Source organism: Chlorocebus sabaeus, chromosome 8, assembly GCF_047675955.1.
Source record: "Chlorocebus sabaeus isolate Y175 chromosome 8, mChlSab1.0.hap1, whole genome shotgun sequence".
Taxonomy (NCBI): domain Eukaryota; kingdom Metazoa; phylum Chordata; class Mammalia; order Primates; family Cercopithecidae; genus Chlorocebus; species Chlorocebus sabaeus.
Window position 1 is genome coordinate 85,768,536 of NC_132911.1, and position 21,858 is coordinate 85,790,393.

The 21,858-nt window shown below is 39.0% G+C and overlaps 1 protein-coding gene and 1 long non-coding RNA gene across 3 annotated transcripts in view; one reads left to right on the forward strand and one right to left on the reverse strand.

Annotated features, from left to right (window-relative positions):
* SNX16 (sorting nexin 16) overlaps nt 1-15,543 on the reverse strand; it is a 48,935-nt gene extending 33,392 nt beyond the window's left edge. The window contains exons 1-4 of one of the 2 annotated variants that reach the window (XM_008000981.3): nt 15,381-15,543; nt 13,080-13,323; nt 12,853-12,992; nt 2,735-2,821 (exon numbers count right to left, since the gene is read on the reverse strand). In XM_008000981.3, coding sequence (XP_007999172.1) covers nt 2,735-2,821; nt 12,853-12,992; nt 13,080-13,227 — 375 coding nt within the window. In that variant the 5' untranslated portion in view covers nt 13,228-13,323; nt 15,381-15,543. Of the gene's footprint in view, nt 1-2,734; nt 2,822-12,852; nt 13,324-15,380 lie in introns of both variants that reach the window. The other variant, XM_008000980.3, reaches the window with a different exon arrangement.
* Nucleotides 15,544-15,622: 79 nt separating this feature from the next.
* The window catches only part of LOC119624907 (uncharacterized), a 65,022-nt gene continuing 58,786 nt past the window's right edge, over nt 15,623-21,858 (forward strand). The window contains exon 1 of the long non-coding RNA XR_005241045.2: nt 15,623-15,897. This is a non-coding gene — a long non-coding RNA (uncharacterized lncRNA). The remainder of the gene's footprint in view (nt 15,898-21,858) is intronic.

Here is a 21,858-nt window from a genome sequence, read left to right on the forward strand (position 1 = left end):
ACAAAAAGAAAATATTAATGTTCTATATAAATGTTCTTTTTCTAAGCAGTGTTATTTTAGTTATGTTCAATAATGTTTGTATCACCAATTAGCTATTTTTACTTCATAACTATATAACTGTGAAATGTAAATTCCTTAAAGTTAGTCATATCTATATAGTTTCTACATAACAGTAACTCCAAATTCCTAGTACAATGCTGAACTCAATCTACTCATTTCATAAATACTTCATGATTGATTTTATAAAATGAAAGATCCTAAGCTTTTATTTTTTACAATTATATCAATAATAACTACAATTTAAACTGTGTGCCTCTTGGTGTTTGACATACTTTTACAAAATATTGCCACTAAAAGCAAGTGACAGGTAGAGCTCTTTCTGATACCTATAACACCGACATAAACATTTGTTAATTTTAAATGTCCATCTTGGAGGATCAAGGAGATATTTACTAAATTTAAATTAAACTGCTATCATCTTTTTTCAAAAAGATTTATCTAAATTTCAGCTTGCCTAAGAAAATATTTCAGCAATAAAGATGAAAACTAAAGAGATAATAGGAAGTAAACACTAAATAACAGTGGAGTCTGAAAAGAAAAATAATGTCACATAGGGTTAAATAGGTCTACAATGAAACTGTTTGAAATCAGTCTGCATGATAAAAATTGTAATAATTTCATTAAAAGCTAAGTATTCCACTTAACTATCAGGTAACTTCATGAATTGCTTTTATCTTTCTGTTTATTTAGTCATTTCAAAAAATTAACAGAAGTACAGAATTATAAATTTTAAATTCATCAGTATAATATATGAAGCTCAGGAACAGTAAATAAAATACATACATAATTGTAGGTATGCATTAGAAATAACACTTTATTTTGGCATATTACAAGAAAGCATCTTAACCAAAACTTAAAATGGATAAAATATTTTAGCATTCTATATTTTACCTTTTCATTTAAACTGAGGTTTTTAGAGTGGCAGAAAAATTTGGCAGCTAAATAACTACAAAGTTACATGGGCTTCCCATCACTAAACACTATAAAAATATACTAACTTTAAAGTTTCAAGGAGTCCAAAGGAGAAGGAAAGGAAAAGTGGCAAATGGAAGAGAACAGGACCAGTAAAACTTTCTTATTAAACACCTGTCAAAATTGGAGAGTAATTTCTGCATGTTCTAAGATCATCTTACTTGGCCTCTCAAAAGCATAATAAATGGCTTGCTTCTTTTAGATAAATGATTTTTCACTTGGCTTCCAAAATATCACACTCTCTGCCTATTGCCCCATCTAAATTTTCTCTAGCTCTGGGGACAAGGCAGCTCTTCTTTTGCTATTAAATTCTAATAATAATTTACTTAATTCTTCACTTTGAGAAATTTAGGTTGCTTCCAACTTTTAACTACTAAAAACAAAGTAAAACATAGATAAACGAAACAATATACAAAACAATGAGGTAAGTGTCCTTAAAGCTAAATATTTCCCATGTTTATGACTACTTATATAGGATAAATCCTAGAAATGTGATTATAATGTTAAATTATGCAAAACTTTTGGGTGTCCTCTAGGAAGATTCATACTTCTAACACTGGGTATTATCACTTAAATATCAGTCAGCTTGACAGGTGAAAAACAGTGTCTTAATTTCCTTTTCTTGGAGTATCTGTGATATTAAGTGTTTTCTAGGTTTATTGGTCATTTATATTTCTTCTGTGAATTATCCTGCTCATACTGTTTGTTGCATTTTTTATTCTGGGGTTCACTTTCCTAATTTAGTTTTAAGGGTTCTTAATACACTGAGGTTTCTTATTCCGTTTCGTATGCACAGTAGACAGAATTCTAGATGTTCCATGACCTTTGCCTCTGGTATTACTTCTGTGATTTTATTATGTTACATAGAAAAAGGGATTTTGCAGCTGTAATTAAGGTTACTAATCAATTGACTTTAAGATAGGAAGATTACCTGGGTGAGCTTTATCTTACCACATGACTCCTTTAGACTGTTTTCTCTAGTTGGTGGCAGAGAAGAAAGCTGGAGAGCTTCAAAGCACAGGAAGAACTTGGCTCACTGTTGCTGGCTTTGAAGACGGAGGGGCTATGTGCAAGGACTGGAGGGCACTCTATGATAAACTATGAATGATTTTTGGCTGACAATCAGCCAGGAAACAGAAACTTTGGCCCTACAACTTCAAGAAACTAAATTCTGCCAACAGTCTGAATAAGCTTGGAAGGTAATTCTTCCCCAGAGCCTCCATATAAGTGCCTAGCACAGCTAACAGCTTGATTTTGACCGTGCTTGATGCTAAGCAATAAACACAGCTGAACCCACCCAAAAAACTAAATAATCAACAGGTGTCATTTTAAGCAACAAAGTTTATGGTAATTTATTATTCAGTAATAAGAAACTAATGTAATATGTTAAATATGTTTTTGTTCATTATCTTATAGACATATATAATTTTATACTAATTCAAAAGATCTTATACACATCTTTTTCAAACTCACAATTATTTATATTTCTGTTAGCAATTTTAAAGTTTCATATTTTTATACTAAAAATTTTTTATAAAAAATTTTTATTTTTAAAATTTTTAATTTAAAAATTTAATTTTCTTATGAACTAGAAAGGATTTGATTGACTCAATTAATAAAGAAGAAAAAATATAACAGAAGTATAGGAAATAGAAAATAATTCAAAACTGAAATGTTAGTTTGGATTTATTACAGTACTTACTTTGTCATTAAGCCTAGAGAAGTCAGTGTATCTTCTGAAAACTACCCAGCTTTCTTCTGGGGTTTTCTTTACTAGTATTTTGTACACCTATGCACAGGAAGAAAAAGAGACAGAGAGAAATATAAAAGTAAAGATATTTAAAAATTCAAGCCAAATATTTTAAAAACTTTTACTTGATAACCCAGTCTATAACAATTATTATGTAAAAAATATCAAAAATCATTTAAATCATCAAAAGTACAAATAATCAATGCAGGCACCAAAAGCCAGATGTTTTCCTTAGGTATATAAATATAACAGATTTGAGACAAAATGCTTTTTCTGTGCATAACAATAAACTCATCAGCTTCCAAAACATTATTTATGTCAACATATTCTAAAATTGATAAAGGAATCACACTTGAAGAAGCTATGAAAAATAGCCACTTTCGTTCTACACAATGTTTAAACTTAATAACTTCAAGCAAAGTTTTCAAATAAGTGTAATGTTTTTATTGTCAAGAATAAAATATGGAAGTCCTAGCCACAGCAATCAGGCAAAAGATATAAATAAAAGGCATCCAAACAGGGAAAAAAGAGGTCAAACTATGTGATTCTATGCCTAGAAAATCCTAAAGACTCTGCCAAAAGTCTCCCAGAACTGATAAAGGACTTCAGTAAAGTTTCAGGCTATAAAATCAATGTTTAAAAATGAACAGCATTTCCATACACCCATAACATTCAAGCTGAGAGCCAAATCAAGAATGCAGTCCCATTTACAGTAGCCACACACACACACACAAACACCTAGGAATACATCTAATCATGAAGGGGAAAGAGCTCTACAAGGAGAACTACAAAACATTGCTGAAAGAAATCACAGACAACACAAAGAAACAGAAGAACATCCCATGCTCATGAATTGGAAGAATCAATATTGTTAAAATGGCCACACTGCCCAGAGCAGTCTACAGATTCAACAGTATTCCTATCAAACTACCAACATCATTCTCCACAGAATTAGAAAAAAACTACTCTAAAATCCACATGGCACCAAAAAAGAGCTGAAATAGCCAAAGCAATCCTAAGTGAAAAGAACAAAGCCAGTGGCATCACATTACCTGATTTCAAATTATACTATAAGGCTACAATAACCAAAACAGCATGGTACTGGTACAAATACAGACATATAAACCAATGGAAGAGAATAGAGAACCCAGAAATAAAACTGCACACCTACAGCCATCTGATCTCTGACAAAGTTGACAAAAGAAAGAAACAGGGAAAGGATCCCCTGTTCAATAAATAGGGCTTGGATAACTGGCTAGCTCTATGCAGAAAAATGAAAGCAGAGCTCTATCTTTCACTATATATAAAAACTAACTCAGTATGGATTAAAGATTTAAAGGTAAGGTCACAAACTGTAAGAATCCCAGAAGAAAACCTAGGAAACACCATTCTGGACATTGGCCTTGGGAAAGAATTTATGACTAAGTTCTCAAAAGCAATTGCAACAAAAACAAAAATTGATCTAATTAAAATAGTTTCTACACAGCAAAAAAACTATCAATGGAGTAAAGAGATAACCTACAGAATGGGAGAAAATATTTGTAAACTATGTATCTGAGAAAGGTCTAATATCCAGAATCCATAAGGAACATAAACAATTCAAGGCTGGGCACAGTGGCTCACGCCTGTAATCTCAGTTCTTTGGGAGGCTGGGGCAGGTGGGTCACTTGAGGTCAGGGGTTTGAGACCAGACTGGCCAACATGGTATGGTGAAACTCCGCCTCTACTAAAAATACAAAAATTAGTCAGATGTGGTGGGTGCCTGTAATCCCAGCTACTCGGGAGGCTGAGACGGGAGAATTGCTTGAACCTGGGAGGCAGAGGTTGCAGTGAGCCAAGATCACACTACTGCACTCAAGTGAGTGACAGAGTGAGATTCCATCAAAAAAAAAAAAAATAATAAAAATAAAAATAACTTAAAAAATTCAACAAATAACCTCATTAAAAGTAAGCAAAAGACATGAACAGACACTTCTTAAAAGATATACAAACAGCCAAGAAACATTAAAAAATGTTCAACAATACTACTCATCAGAAAAATGTAAATCAAAACCACAATGAGATACCATTTCACAGAAGTCAGAATGGCTATCAGTCATTATCACAACAGATGTTGATGATGTTATGGAGAAAAGAGGACACTTATACACTGCAGGTGGAATTGTAACTTAATTCAGCCACTGTGGAAAGCAGTTTGGAGATTTCTCAAAGAACTTAAAACAGAACTCCCATTTGACAAAGCAGTCCCATTCCTGGGTATATACCAAAAAGAAAATAAATTGTTCTACCAAAAAGATACATGCACTTGCATGTTCACTGCAGGAACTACTCACAATAGCAAAGACATGGAATCATTCTAGCTGTCCATCAAAGATGGATTTGATAAAGAAAATATGTTACATACACACCATGGAATACTAATGGATTTGAAAAAGAAAATATGGTACATATACACCATGGAATACTATGCAGCCATATAAAAGAATGAAATCATGTCCTTTGCAGGAACATGTATGGAGGTACAGGCCATTATCCTAAGCGAATTAATGCAGGAACAGAAAACCAAATACATAATGTTCTCACTTATAAGTGGGAGGTAAATATTGGGTACTCACGGACATAAAGATAGCAACAATAGACACTGGGGACTCTTGGTCAGGAGGATGAGAGGGGAATGAGTTGAAAAACTGTTGGGTACTATGCTCACTACTTGGGTGATGGGTTCACTAGTATTTCAAACCTCAGCATCACACAATATACCTATGTAATAAATCTGTGCATGTAACCCTTGAATCTAAAATGAAAGTTGAAATTATTGTAAAAAAGGGCAAAATATAAGCTTGAAATACCAAAAAACCCCAATTGAAAAAAATTTACATTTTTGTAATTATGTACAATTATGTAGGCTACTGAATAGAAAAACTTGAAGCAAGTCAATATATTTTTAAAAGCGCTTAAGAAAAAAGTGGATTCTATTTTTTAAAAGCATAATTTTAGAACATATTATGAGAAAGTGTTATTTATGATAGAATCTCAGAGAAACATCTAGTAGTTTTTGATAAGGTATTTTGCACTAAACTAGATATAGGCACATATGAGATATTCAATAACTATCTGCTGGATAAGAAAATCTCTTTAAAAAAGTAACTTCTTTCCTGGACATTTGCTGTCCAATAATTTCCAAGTGTAGCTCTAGGGCTGCACTTTTGGTCACACATGGCAATTCAGCATTCAATGTGTCACTAGTCAAAACTAAGATGTGCTAAGAGTGCAACATATACATTGAATTTCAAAGATTTAATGTGAAAAAAGATGTAAATGGCATTTATTAAAATGGTCTAATACCAACATGTTAAAATAATATTTTGGACATATTTGGTTGAATAAGATACATTAATAAAATAATTTCACCTATTTCTTTTGTTTTTAATGTGGCTCCTAAGAAATTTAATTACAGATGTGATTCACAATTATGGCTCACATTATACTTCTATTGGACAGTGCTGCCCTAAAGGTAACTCATTAGTTAGGGACTACAGATTATCCTTATCCTTTGATTTTTCTCCCATACAAACTTCTCTTTCAGCTTTTAAGGGGAGAATAAGGAGGAGTTAAGGATTAATCATTTAGCTTTGAAGTAAAAAAAATAAGCAATTTATCTTTGTAACATATAAGGGTGGGAAACAAGGTTATTTGGATACTCTTTAAATTAAAGTCAGCAGAAGGTTCTGATCTAAAAAAGTTGCAATCGGGATACAAAAGAAATTCTTTTTAGTAGTCACTCATTAAAAGAAGAGAGAAGTTGACTTTAAAACTTTTCAGTATGAATGACTGATAGAGCATAAAAGTGCATTTCATATAATAATTAGGTTTATCTACAAATAATACATACTGACTTTATTTACTTGTCTTAGAAAATGAACTCCCTCTTCTAAATAAGTTACTCTCCACTGTGGCCACTGAATACCCCTGTTTCTCTAGGCATGATAAAGTACAGACTTTTGTGTTTTATCTCTTCCAGAAAGTGCTCTTTCTGCTTGTTTGAGTAGTGCTTTCAATGAAAACTTTATGAACAGTACTGATCATTCCCTTCTCTATATTCCAATAACTGTTGTTTCTACTTTTTACTTGAAGCTTCCTATGTATTCTCTTACTGTTTTTATTTTAATGTAGTTGTTTTTGAATTACAAAATATATACAAAAAAGTATGCAATTCATAAGCATACAACTTGACAAGTTTTCACAAAATGAACACACCTATGTAACTAGTACCATGAGCATATTAATCCATTTCATGTTGCTGATAAAGAAATACCTGAGACGGGGCAATTTACAAAAGAAAGAGGTTTACTGGACTTACAGTTCCATGTGGCTGGGGAGGCCTTATAATCATGGCAGAAAGTGAAGGCACATCTCTTTCGAAAGAAGGCGGCACATCAGACAAAAGAAGAGAGTTTGTGAAGGGAGATTCCCATTTTTAAAACCATCAGATCTCATGAGACTGTCACAAGAACAGCATGGGAAAGACCTGCCCCCATTGTTCAATTACCTCCCACTGGGTCCCTCCCACAACATGTGGGAACTCAAGATGTGGTTTGGGTGGGGACATAGCCAAACCATATTATTCTGCCCCTGGCCCCTCTCAAATCTCATGTCCTCACATTTCAAAACCAATCATGCCTTCCTGACAGTCCCCCAAATTCTTAACTCATTTCAGCATTAACTCAAAGGTCCACAGTCCAAAGTCTCATACGAGACAAGAAGTCCCTTCTGCCTATGAGTCCATAAAATCAAAAGCAAGCTAATTACTTCCTAGATACAATGGCGATACAGGCATTGGGTAAATACAGGCATTCCGAGTGGGAGAAACTGGCCAAAACAAAGGGGCTACAGGCCCAATGCAAGTCTGAAATTCAGTGGGTCAGTCAATCTGAAAGCTCCAAAATACCCTCCTTTGACTCCATGTCTCATTCATGTCCAGGTCATGCTGATGCAAGAAGTGGGCTCCCATGGCCTTGGGCTGTTCCACCCCTGTGGCTTTGCAGGGTATAGCCCTCCTCCTGACTGCTTTTATAAGCTGTGGCTTTTCCAGGTGCATGGTGCAAGCTGTTGGTGGATCTACCATTCTAGGATCTGGAGGACAATGGCCCTCTTCTCACAGCTCCACTAGGCAGTGCCCCAGTATGGACTCTGTATGGGGGCTCTGACCCCACATTTTCCTTCCACACAGCCCTAGCAGAGGTTCTTCATGAGGGTCCCACCCCTACAGCAAACTTCTGTCTGGGCATCCAGGTATTTCCATACATCGTCTGAAATCTAGGCAGAGGTTCTCAAACCTCAATTCTTGACTTCTGTGTACTTGCAGGCTCAACACTATGTGGCAGCTGCCAAGGCTTGGGGATTGCACCCTCTGAAGCCATGGCCTGAGATTTATCTTGGCCCCTTTCAGCCACGGCTGGAGCAGCTGGGATGCAGGGCACCAAGCCTTCTAGGCTGCACACAGCACAGGGACCCTGGGCCCAGTCCACAAAACCACTTTTTCTTCCTAGGCCTTTGGGCCTGTGATGGGAGGGGCTGCCATGAAGACCTCTCATATACCCTGGAGACATTTTTCCCATTGTCTTGGGGATTAACATTGGGCTCCTTATTACTTATGTAAATTTCTATAGCCAGCTTGAATTCCTCCTCAGAAAATGGGATTTTACTTTCTATTGCACTGTCAGGCTGTACATTTTCTAAACTTTTATGCTCTGCTTCTCTTATAAAACTGAATGCCTTTAGTAGCACCCAAGTCACCTCTTGAATGCTTTGCTGCTTAGAAATTTCTTCCGCCAGATACCCTAAATCATCCTTCTCAAGTTCAAAGTTCCACAAAACTCTCGGGCAGGGGTAAAATGTCACCAGTTTCTTTGCTAAAACATAACAAGAGTTACCTTTGCTCCATTTCCCAACAAGTTCCTCATCTGTAACTGAGACTACCTCAGCCTGGACTTTATTGTTCATATCACTATCAGCATTTTGGGAAAAGCCATTCAACAAGTCTCTAGGAAGCTCCAAACTTTCCCACATTTTCCTGTCTTCTTCTGAGCCCTCCAAACTCTTCCAAGTTCCAAAGTCGCTTCCATATTTTCGGGTATCTTTTTAGCAGCACCCCACTCTACTGGTACCAACTTACTGTATTAGTCCGTTTTCACACTGCTGATAAAGACATACATGAGACTGGGCAATTTACAAAAGAAAGAGGTTTATTGGACTTATAGTTCCACATGGCTGGGAGGCCTCATAATCATGATGGAAGGTGAAAGGCAAGTCTCACATGGTGGCAGACAAGAGAAGACAGCTTGTGCAGGGAGACTCCCATTTTTAAACCCATCAGATCTCATGAGACTTATTCACTATCACAAGAACAGTATGGGAAAGACCTGCCCCAATGATTGCCCCTTGCCCCTCATCCGAGACAAGGTAAGTCCTTTCTGCCCATCAGCTCGTAAAATCAAAAGCAAGTTAGCTATACTTCCTAATTACCTCCCACTAGGTCCCTCCCACAACACATGGGAATTAAAGATGAGATTTAGGCGGGGACACAGTCAAACCATATCAGTGAGCAAGAAACAAAACATTACCAAAGAGGTCTACAGCATGCTTCCTTCCCAATCCTACTCACTACCCATCCTAGTCAATTTTTGTCTTTAAACATCCTTTTTAAAGACTAGACACTTTATATATTATCAGATCAACAGTGAGTCCTAATACTTTTTTAGTTACGAGATCAATTCAAAAGACTACATCTAGAAAAAATTATTTTACAAACCTAACATTATCAAGCTTGTATCTCCAGCTCATACCACTCCCTTAAACTCAGCTTATGTGTATGCACACACACAATACATATATATGTGTACACGTTAACACATGTAACATCTCCATTTCAATGTCAAACAGACATATCAAATTTAGCATATCTAAAAACAAATCTTGATCATCCCCTCAAAACCTGTCATTTAATTAAATGGCAGCCATATTCTTTCCATTGCTTAGGCCAAAACTTTTGAAGTCATCTTTGACTTCTCTTTCTTCCACACTCCACTTCCAAATCATTAGGAAATATTGCTGGTTCTACATTTAAAATAGATCTAGAAACTGATCACTTCTCAGGACCTCCTCCACCATCCCAGTTCACAATACCATCACGTCTCCCTTGGATTGCTACAAGAACCTACTAACTGCTTCCTGCTTTGACTGTTCTCCATCTCGACCAAACCAGTCTCAATTCAGTAGCCAGAAGGAACTTTCTAAAACATTAAGTCAGATCACATGACTCTTGTTTTAAAAACCTTTTCAAAGATTCCCATCTCATGCAGAGTAAAATTCAAAGACTTTACAGTGCCTCCTTCCCTATGTGATCTGTGTGCCACACTTCCCTGCCTGTCATCTCATTCCCTACACCTCCCACAGCTTACTCTGCTGTCAGCCACAAGGATCTTTGTAGTTGTCCCATCTGTGCTGAAAACACATTCTCATGGCTCATTTCCTGTTAGTACTAACATCTTTTTTGTGAGGCCATGACTGACAGTGCTATTTAAATCCCAACCCCAGATTTGAGGAAATTCCCTTTCTTTCTTCTCTATCTTATTTCTCTCAATAGGGCTTATCACCATGTCACATAACAGGCGTCTTGTTATTTACTTACTTATCATGCTTTCATTCAAATTGCTGTACCACTACTACCCAGAACAGTGCCTGAGGCATAATAGGTAATTAAAAAAAAAGTTGAGTTAATAAATGAATATGACTAATTTCATGTCTGTCATTTACTTCCTAACACCACCTTGTATTTGGCCACATACCTGCATCTTCACACATATCATCTGTCTTAGTCTGTTAGGTCTGTTATAACAAAATACAACAAATTCGGTAGCCTGTAAACAACAGAAATTTATTTCTCAAAGTTCTAGAGTCTGAGAAGTCCAAGATCAAGACAGTAACAGATTTGGTATCTGGAGAGGGCCTGCTTTCTGGTTTATAGATGGTGCCTTATAGCTATGTCCTCACATGTGGAAAGGACAAGAAAGCTCTCTGGGGCGTCTTTTTAAGAGTCCTAATCCTATTAATGGGGGCTCTGCTCCCATGACCTACTGGCTTCCAAAAGCTCCATCTCTTAATACTATCACCTTGAAGGTTAGGTTTCAACATATGAATTTTGAAGGAACACACATTCAGATCATAGTATCAACTCAATAAATGCCTATTCCTTAATTCAGGAAATTGGCCATCAGTTTATTATAATTTCTAAAAATTTTCCAAAAAAAAGAGAGACAGTTCCCTGCAGATTTCCTATATCACAGTCTTATGATAATTTTAAAGACTGCCTCTTCATAAATTATGCCAACAATTTTTCCTTGGAGGTCATCCTATCGTGTCATAAATTTGCAGCAGGAAACATTGAAGTAAACATTAAACTTTATTAAAAGAACAAACTCTTACCAAAAAAGTAAACCTCTTGAGTTAATAAGTGAGTTAAGCAAGGTTGCTGGATACATAAACATAAAAGGTCAAAATATATAAAATAGCAGTAAATAGAAAACAAAAATAGATGTCTCTCACAAGAACATCAAACAACATCCATAACCTGAAACAAATCTAACCGAAAGATGTAAGAATCCTGCACCAGAAACAACAAAACATTACTAGAAAAAATTAAAGCCTTAAGTCAATGGATGAGGTTCATAGATTTAAAGACTCAGTATTGTAAAGATGTCAGTTCTCCCCAGATTAATCTATAGATCTAACAAAATCTCAATGCAAAGGGCCAAGAATAGCCAAGGCCATCCTGAAGAAAAAAGCTAGAGTACTTACACTGCTAGATATCAAGACCTATTACAAGATTTTACTAATTAAGACAGTGTGAAATTAGTAAAGGATGGAAAAACAGAACACAGAAGCAGACCCATGCATTTATGGTCACATGATTTATGACACAGACAACACTGAAAATGAAGAGGAGAAAGAGGTATTTTAAATAAGTCTGATTAATTGATCCCATCTGGGGGAAAAAAAAAAAAAAATACTTGACCCTCATCTCACACCATGGACAAAAATCAATTCCAGTGGTTTACAAATGTGAAAGGCCCAACAGTAAAGATTTTAGAAGAAAACAAAGGACAATATCTTTGTAACCTTGGAGTAGGCAAAGATTTCAAAAAGTGATAGCCATTAAAAAAATTAACAAATCAAACCAAATTAAAATTAAGAACTTTTGTTTATCAAAGGTATTATCAAGGAATTGAAAAGGCAAAGCAGAGTGAGAAGGATAGTCGTAATACATTATCTGAAAAAAACATATCCAAAATGCGTAGAAAACTACAAATCAAAAAGGAGACTTTGCAAAAGAAAAATGAACAAAAATCATGCACAGATATTTCACAAGAGAATATCCAAACAGCCAAAAAAAATTTTTTTAATCCAATTTAATTAGTCATTAAGAAAATTCAAAAACCACAACCAATTACTCTATACCCATGAGAATAGCTGAAATGATAAAAATGTTAAAATATCACATGTGAAGAAGCTATGAATCAACTGAAACTCTTATATCCTGCTTTTAGGAGTATAAATCAGTACAACCATTCTGAAACACTGTTCATCAATATCTTTTAAAGCTGGGCATGTAATTTGGCAATGCTAAAGAAAAGAGACCAGATGCAAAAAGAGTATGTAACTCCATTTAGATAAAGTACAAAAATAGGCAAAATTGATCTAGGCTATACAAAAGTATCGGGTGAATGGGTCCTGACTGGCAGAAAACCCAGAGCATTTAAGATTCTAGTAACGTCCTTTTCCTTGATTTATGTGCTATTAATAGTTACATAGGTGTGTCTGGTTTGTGAAAATTTATTAAGGTAAAGCAAAAGTTTACAACAACATGATAGAATTCAGTGGTGTAAAAACCATTAGAATTTCATATTCAAGAAATTATAAGTACAGGTTTACATTAATTTAACACCGGTTTAAACACACAGATTAGCCAATCTTTCACTTTGTACTGGTATACAGCAGAAGTCAATACTTACAGTAAATTTAGCTCTTTCTTCCATCACTTCATAACCCAGTATAGTAGGTGTAGATGGTCTATCTTCCCAAATCACTGTTTCCGGATTTTGCTCTTCAGTTTCTCTTGGTCTAGTAGAATACTCAATGGAAGAAGCTGCACCTGTAAATTTAGTCCGAATGAGGGGACTGCTACAGACAGGTGAAGTATTATCCATTTGATCAGGAACACTTGTCTGTTTAAAATTACCCATATTTGCATCTTCTAACTGGCCTTTAGAAGAGTTTGAGCTTGTTGAGACACTGCCAAAAGAAGAACTTCTTTGATTTCTGTTGGTCGTAAAACTGGAAGCAGAGTTTCCTATGGGCATAGGAACTGGGACATAAGGAGTTGCCATCTTCCCTTGGCTTTTGCAACAAGCTTGCACACTGTTGAGTCCACTTAGAGAACAACTAATATGCAATCCATTATTTTCTTCTTAGGAATTCACTATCTAAAAATGAAAAGGACATATTAAAAGATTAGTCTTTAATCTGCAGCAGGATCCAAAAGAAAAATGTTCTTTTCAATTTTATGACACTCAATTATTTTATTTGGAAAGAAAACATACCTCAAACCCCTTCTTTTAATCCCAGTTGTCTTTAAGGACTCCTATTTGCAAGGTAGAGAGAGTAAAACTGCTTCACACTCTTTTTTCTTGACCCCATGTTACATGTTATCCCTTTTTCCCCTACTTTATTCCCTTGTGAAGTATTTCTGTAATGTTCATTTTAACCTGATTTCATCTATGTAAAAGTTGGTAGGAGAAAGATTGGTAAAGACCCTTCTGAAGCTTTATTCCATGCTTATCATCCTGACAGTATTACATTTCAGTACAAGAGAGAAAAAGAGAAGAAAAGGAGGAAAACTATTTACATTACCTCTGGATTTAATCAGAAAGGGAGGAAATCTATTCACATTATCTTTCAATTTAATTAGTGAAACTACAAAAACTTACACAGAGTAGTAACAATGAACCAGATACTTACATGCTACATAGTATAATTTTATAGAACCCAGGATTAAAAATACACTTAGTCAAGTTACTAAAATAAAACCCAGTGAACATTAAACTTATATGCAACAAAATTAAATAGTGAAAAGTGTAACCGTTCTTCACAGCTTACAGGTCATCACTAATTCTGCTCTGCGATAAACTGAGGGTATTTAAATCTTTATAACTTACATTCAAGGATCTGTTATCAAAAGGACTAGTATATCTTGTGTCAAAATAGTATCATAACACAAAGAAGAAATGGTTTGCTATTACGTTAAGTAATAAACTCATAAGAAACTGGAATAACTACAGACCAACAAAATGACAAGACTACACACAACAATAACTGCCCAACTTTTCATACGAAACTCTACTAGTGGGAAAGGTAAGAAATGAGTCGCCTGGATTTGGAAAGATGCTGAAATAAGATTTTTAACTCTGGGCCGGGCGCGGTGGCTCACGCCTGTAATCCCAGCACTTTGGGAGGCCGAGGCGGGTAGATCACCTGAGGTCAGGAGTTCTTGGCTAGCCTGGACAACACGGTGAAACCCCGGCTGTACTACAAATACAAAAATTAGCTGGGCGTGGTGGCGCGCACCTGTAACCCCAGCTACTCGGGAGGCTGAGGCAGGAGAATGGCTTGAACCCTGGAGGTGGAGGTTGCGGTGAGCCGAGATCGTGCCATTGCACTCCAGCCTGGGCTGGAGCGAAACTCCATCTCAAAAAAAAAAAAAAAAAAAAAAAAAAAAAAAAAAAAAAAAAAAAGATTTTTAACTCAAGTGACTCTCGGTAACCTTTCCCCATTATCAAAGATTTATGAAACTTTAGCTGCTGATTCACCGCTCCTCAGTTCCACCTGACGGCCTCCCCCAAAATAAGTTAAGTCTGAAATCTCAACCTTCTTAAGGTCCCAGGGATCCACCTGGCCTTTGCCACTCTTCTACCTGAGGCCGCCTGGCTGGGGAAGGTCGCATATCAATACAACCACTGACGTCCGAAGATGTGAGCGCTACCCAAGCGTTGAAAACAAAACAAAACAAAACAAAACAAAACAAAACACGTGCTGTGCTCATTAGGGGCGTCTTCGCCTCTGCCCTGGTGCGGAGTTGCTCCCAGGACGACCAGTTCAGTCTCTGGAAAACCTCAGGTGAGGTGGCCCGACTCTGAGCAACCCCGTGGGCGGGAGGAAAGAGGCAAATATCCGGCATAGTTCGACCCTCGGAAGGTAAGGCCGGGGTCCGCGCCGGCCACGGGTCTTCCACACTGCAGGCGGCGAGACCCGCCGTTCCCCGGGCTCCCAGACTCTCCCGCCTCCGCTGCCCGGTGCGCGCCCAGCGCCTCCCAGACGCACAGTGGGGTCGGCGGTGGCCTGAAGGTGGCTGGGCTTCCTGCGGCGCCTCTCCACTCTCCCGCGGAGCCTCTCGCCGCCCGCCAGACATCGAGGTTGCAGGTGTCACCCGTACGAGAACCCGGGACAGCGACCGTCTGTCCTGAGGTAACAACCCAGTCCTTACCTCAGCCCACTCCGCGATCCCGAACGAGCGCGCTTCCCGGTGACGGTTAAACCGGACTCTCCTTAACCGCAGCTTTTCACCTCCTCCCTCAGCAGCGAGAAGCCTCACGTGACACCCCCGCCCCAAAAGCAGCTGCTCCCCGCCTCAGCCTGTCTTTGCCCCGCCGCCGGGCCCGAGATCCCTGCCGTGTGGAAGGAGGGGCCGAACTTGGGACAGCTCTGCCGGAAGTGATGTCACGCCAAGGGTGCCCGCCCACCAGAGGCGCGACTGGAGTTGTCCTGCCGGGCCCTCAGATAGCGAAGATAAACGTAATCCTGTGGCAGGAAGTCGACATTCTCTGCACTATCTTTACTTTTCCAACCCAACTTCTAAGAAATGGAGGCTACAATACCTAGTTTGCAAAACAGGAGATTAGAAGACTACAATTCCCAGAAGGAACTACGAGCAACATTGGTCCGCGCTCATACTTTGCATCATGGGACTTGTAGTTATCACCAGCTTGCGCTGGTTCTAACAGGTTATAGATTGTTTTCTAGAATTAGCAGCGCTTTAAGGGATGACAATCGATTAGAAGAGTAGGAAGATAGAACACTGCTTAGTAGCTGATCCGTTTTACATAATTCAAAAGTCCTCATTGGCAGAGAACCCCTGAAATTCTGTAGTGTCTTTTTACTACCTGGTGAGCAATTTGATCCTGATGATGGAATATTAGCCTTGTTAGACATGCGCTTCTGAAGACCTATGAAGTCGGGAAAGCCGAGCTTTTTGATAGGCAAATTCCAAGATTCAGACCGGTCTACAGGTCTTTTCATCATTAGAATCAGATAATGTGGTTGGAAAATCATTCCATGATTTGTGAGGCTTTGGTGTAGTCCCAGTGTTACCCATGGAGGGTCTTGACAACAAGTCGTCCAGGTTATTGGTGTTCTGAACAAAGAATTGGACAAAACGCACAAAGAAAGCAAGGAAAGAATGAAGCAAGGAAAGCAGAGATTTATTGAAATGATAGTACATACACTCTACAGAGTGGGAGTGGCCTCCAGCAAGTGGCTCAAGAGCCCTGGTTACAGGATTTTCTGGAGTTTAAATATCCTCTAGAAATTTCCCATTGGTTACTTGGTTCCCACCCTCTGTAAATTAAGGAGTAGCCTGCAACCAATCCGAGGCAAAAGTTACAAAGTTATTCTCCTATGCAAATGAAGACTAGGCCCAGATACCAAGGGCCTAGAAGGTTGGGCAGGGGGTTGCAAAGGGAATTGCCTCTGGTCCTTTTGTTGCTTGAGCTTGGAAAGTTGGACTTTTCCTTTTGATTTACTTTTAGAAAGTCAGCATGAATGGGCCTTAGGTTCCCTGCTTCCAGACCCTATTCTACTGCCCGACTAAGAGGGGGAAAATATGATAGTGGTCATTTTGAAATGAAGGTTGGAAAATAGTCTGGTTTGTGACATGATGATGGTTTTGGTTTGAGAGATTCTGCCCTTTCAGTGTGAATGAAATAAAAATAGAATTCTATAGAAACAATGTTAGGTAGGAGAATAGGGTCTGGAGGCAGGGGACCTAAGGCTGATTCATGCTGACTGGATATCAGAGGCGACTCCATTTTCAACCCCTCCTTTTCCTGCGTGGCAGTCGCTGCATGGCAGTTGCAACCCTCTTTTCTTCCGGCGGCAGTTGAAAAATGAAAGTACCTCTGATAGGTCCCCTCCCACAACCAATCAGACTGGTTGAGGGCCTACTTTTCACTTTGATTGGTCTCCTTCCACAACCAATCCGATTGGGCATGGGCCAATGGGACATCTCTAGAGGGTATTTAAGCCAGAAAATTCTGTAGTTGATGCTCTTGAACCACTTGCTTAAGCCTGTTCTCCCTCTGTGGAATATACTTTCCTTTAAAATAAATCTCTGCTTTCCTTGCCTTGTTTGTGTGTTCTGTCCAATTCTTTGTTCAAAACACCAAGAACCTGGACAACTACCCTCAACTGGTAACATATTTTGGCGAGCCAGCCAGGAGGTAAGCCCAAAGTTTGGGATTTGTTTTTTTTCTTTTTCCTCTTTCTCTCTCTGTTTTCCTTTCCAAGTTGGGACCCTTGATGGGCAGTGCCTAAGCATGGAGGCAACTGCAGGTTTCTGGCTGGGGCCACTCTCTGGTGAAACTAAAAGGTCTATGTGGAAGCACCTGACTACCACCACCTGGTTCAGATGAGGAACCTGAGTCCTTTTCTTTTTGTCTTTCAGTGGGTGTTTCCTAGTAGCCCCTTGGTAATTGAAGGCAACCGGGGCCACTCTCTGGTGTTAACTGAAGGCCCAGGAGTGAATGGGGATAGCTGCCTTGCCCAGAAGGTGGAAGGACTCTTTTCTGTCTTTTCCAGTTACAGTCCCTGATGCCTGTGAGTGATGCAATTGGCAGTGGCAGCCTGTCCAGGGAAAATTCACACACGTTTCAGGTGACTTAAGCCTTCTTTCCTTATGTTAAATTCTTCCCTTCCCCTACTCGACTGGCTAAGGATAAGTCACAGGGTTTGGGCATATTTGTGGTCTGTGTAACTCATGGAGGGGATTCATGAAAGGGAATCTATGTACAATTTAATCTTGTCCAAATTTAGAAGGTTAAGGAATTGTTTTAAGTGGGATAGGAAAAAAATCCACAGGTTTGTCTGAAAGTTAATTCTAGAAGTAGAGACCTACATCCAGGGGCAAGAGGGAAAGCTCATAGTGGGTCATCAGTGGTGATCGGAATGGGTCCCTGGCACCCATCTAAGGTCAGAGACGTCTGATGGACTAAGAGGGGTCCCTGGCACTAGAGGATTGACTGCTCCCGCTCCCACCAAGGGGCTCAGTTAGGCAAAACTCTAGCAGTGTGAAAGGAGGAATTAGATGAAGACTGAAGGGGCCTAGAGTCTTCCTCACTGCCCCTGTCCGGGAACATCATAATTACTATTGCAGAGCTCTGGGTAACTAGATGTCATGGGCACCTAAATTCAGTATTGTTTTTCCCCCATACAGGGGAGAATTACTCTTTCCTTACTGCTTATGCAGGAAAACTTTCCTCCCAGTCCAAGAGTGTTATGGGAATGGAAGGAAAGCCACAAATGAGATTCTTTACTCCTCCTTTGTCAATTTGAGAAACAAATCTTCCAACAGAAATCTTTAGTAGTTCCAAGCTGTCCCATCCATCTGTTGGGAAGAGATATTATCATTAAAATAGGGGTACTAATACAATTTAAGCATCACCCAGTAAAATTGCTAATAGTCAAAAATACAGGCAATATCCCAGACCACATTAATAAACAGGTTAACCTGCTAGCATGGTATGCTGGGAAACCAGGTGTATTAGTCCATTTTCACACTGCTGATAAGGACAAACCTAAGACTGGACAATTTACAAAAGAAATACATTTAATGAACTTGCAGTTCCACATAGCTGGGAAGGCCTCCAATCATGGTGGAAGGCAAGGAGGAGCAAGTCACATCCTACGTGGATGGTAGCAGGCAAAGAGAGAAGTTGTGCAGGGAAACTCCCCCTTATAAAACTTTCAGATCTTGTGAGACTTGTTCATGATCATGAAAACAGCACGGGAAAAACCTGCCCCTATGATTCAATTACCTCCCACTGGGTGTCTCCTATAACATGTGGGAATTCAAGATGAGATTTAGGTGGAGACACAGCCAAACCATATCACCAGGGAAAGCTAAAACAGTAGTGCCAGTCAAAATACCCATTTAAAGACCTCAGCTATTTCCCCAATTGAAAACAATGCCCAATTAAGCTGGAAGCAAGAAAAGGCCTAACATTCATAGTTGAGATATTACTTATCTATGGGCTCTAAAAACCCTGCAATTCTCTCTTAAAAACCCCCATCCTAACCATTCTAAAGCCCTTGAGGGAATACCTGCTAGTACAGGATTTCGGAATAGTTTGTGAGACTGTTATCCCTGTCCACCCATTGGTGGTAGATCCATATACCCTCCTGGCTCAGGTGCCAGGGGATGCAAAATGTTTCTCCTAGACCTAAAAGATGCTTTCATCTCTATTCCTCTGGCCCCAGAATCCCAATACCTTTTTGCCTTTGAATGGGAAAATCTTAATACCAGAAAAAAACAATGCACTTGGACAGTGTTCCCTCAGGGTTTTTGGCTTAGCCCTGATTTCTTAGCCTGATCTGTGGAGAGGGATCTGAGGGATCTGCAATTGGAGAACAGGAGTATATTCCAGTATGTGGAGGAACTTACTGTGTGTAGCCCAACCCAGGAGGCTTCTGACCAAAATACTGTAAAAACCTTGAATTTCCTGACTGACAGAGGATATGAAGTGTCCAAAAAGAAGGCTCAGATTACCTTCCAATGGGTCCAATATTTAGGGTATGTCTTAACACCGGGAACCCGGCAAATATCCCCAGAATGAGTGTAAGCCATATGTGGTTCCCCCGCTACCACCAAGCAGCAGCTTTGTTCTTTGTGAAATGGCTGGGTTTTACAGAATACTGGTACCAAATTTTGGGCTTGTAGCAAAGCTCATATATGAAGCAAAAAGGAGGCCTGAAAATGAGCTAATGGAATCAACCCCAGAAATGAGAAGCCTTCATCAAGCTAAAACAGGCCCTTACCCAGGCTCCTGCTCTTGGCATCCCAGACATAACTAAGCCCTTCTCCTTGTATGTAGCTGAGAAGGGCATAGCTGTGGGAGTGCTAGCCTAGAAATTAGAACCAGAACCCAGACCAACTGCCTGCTTTTCAAGGAAGTTGGATGGAGTAGCCTTGAGATGGCCAAGCTTCCTGCAGGCAATAGCCACTGCTGTGTTTGTGGAGGAAGCCACTAAAATCACCCTGGGTCAACCACTGGACGTTCTAACCCACCATCAGGTAAAGCCAGTCTTAGAGATAAAAGGACACATGTGGATGATGGAGGAAAAGTTAAACATATACCAGGCCATGCTCCTAGACAATCCAGATGTAACCCTTAAAACCTGTAACACCTTGAATCCATCTTCATTGCTACTCACAGGCCCAATAACTGATCATTCCTGTGAGCAGGTCATTGTACACACATATATTAGCTGGCCTGATTTAAAAGATTAGCCTCTCCCAGATTCTGAGGATAACTGGTTCACAGATGGCAGTAGTTTTGTGTCAAATGGGGAGCGCTGAGGTGGATATGCAATAGTAAATCACAACACCATTATTGAAGCAGTCACTGCCCCCTGGCACATCAGCACAAAATACTGAAATCATTGTTCTTACCTGAGCATTAATGTTGGGACAAACGAAAAAGCTTAACATATATACAGATTCTAAATATGAATTCCTTATGTTTCATGCTCATGCTACAATCTGGAAAGAAAGGGGATTACTAAATAGCAAATACTCTCCAATAAAGCATGGGCCTGAAATTCCTCAGCTATTGGAAGCAATACACCTGTCAAAGGCTGTAGCTATAATCCATTGTAGGGGCGTCAAAGGGACTTACTCCCTATAGCACAAGGGAACAGAAGGGCTGATAGAGAAGCCAAAGCCACATCCCTCAGGGTGCAATCCCAACAAATCCTAGCACTGCTTCCTTTCTATAATTCCCCAGTGGATCCTGAATACACACTACAGGAAGAACAGTTAATAAAGGAACAAGGGGGACAAAAATAAGAATCCTGGTGGTATATGGAATCAAACTAAATTTCCCTCAAACAGCCCAATGGAGATGCCACCCTGACCATGGTTAACAGGCTTTTCATTGGGCCTAACTTAGATTCAGTGGTTAAGCAGGTCTGTCAAGCCTGCTCACTGTGTGCACTTAACAGTCCAGGAAACAAAATGCTTCCTCTAATAGAATCAGTCCTGAGGAGAGGAACTTACCCAGGGGAAGACTGTCAATTAGACTTCACCCAAATGCCCACTTGTAGAGGATACAAGTTTTTGTTAGTGCTAATAGATACCTTTACTGGTTGGGTTGAAACTTACCCTACCAGAACAAAGAAGGCTAATGAGGTTATAAAGTTTCTCTTACAATAAATAGTCCCCTAGTTTGGGTAACCTCAGGGTCTCCAAAGTGATAATGGCCCATCCTTTAACTCCCAAATAACTCAAGGGGTCGCTAAGACCTTCAGGATCAAATACTATTTACATTCAGCATGGAGGCCTCAATCCTTCGGGAAAGTAGAAAGGGCTAACCAAACTCGAAAAAAAGCATTAGGTAAGCTATGTTAGGAAACATCAGAAATTTCACTGACTATATCCCTCTTAAGGATCTGTAATACCCCTGGAGCAAAAATTAATATAAACCCATACAAAATGTTATACGGGAGGCCATTCTCAACTAATGATCTAATTACTGATCCAGAAACAGCTGGTTTAGTAAAATACCTAGTTAACGGACAATTTCAGCTGGCTTTAACAAAAGTTTGGAACTCAAAGACTCCCCATGCCAGGAGCTAACCAGCATCCCAAAATCAGGCCAAGAGATAAGGTACTTGTTAAAACTTGGAAGGAG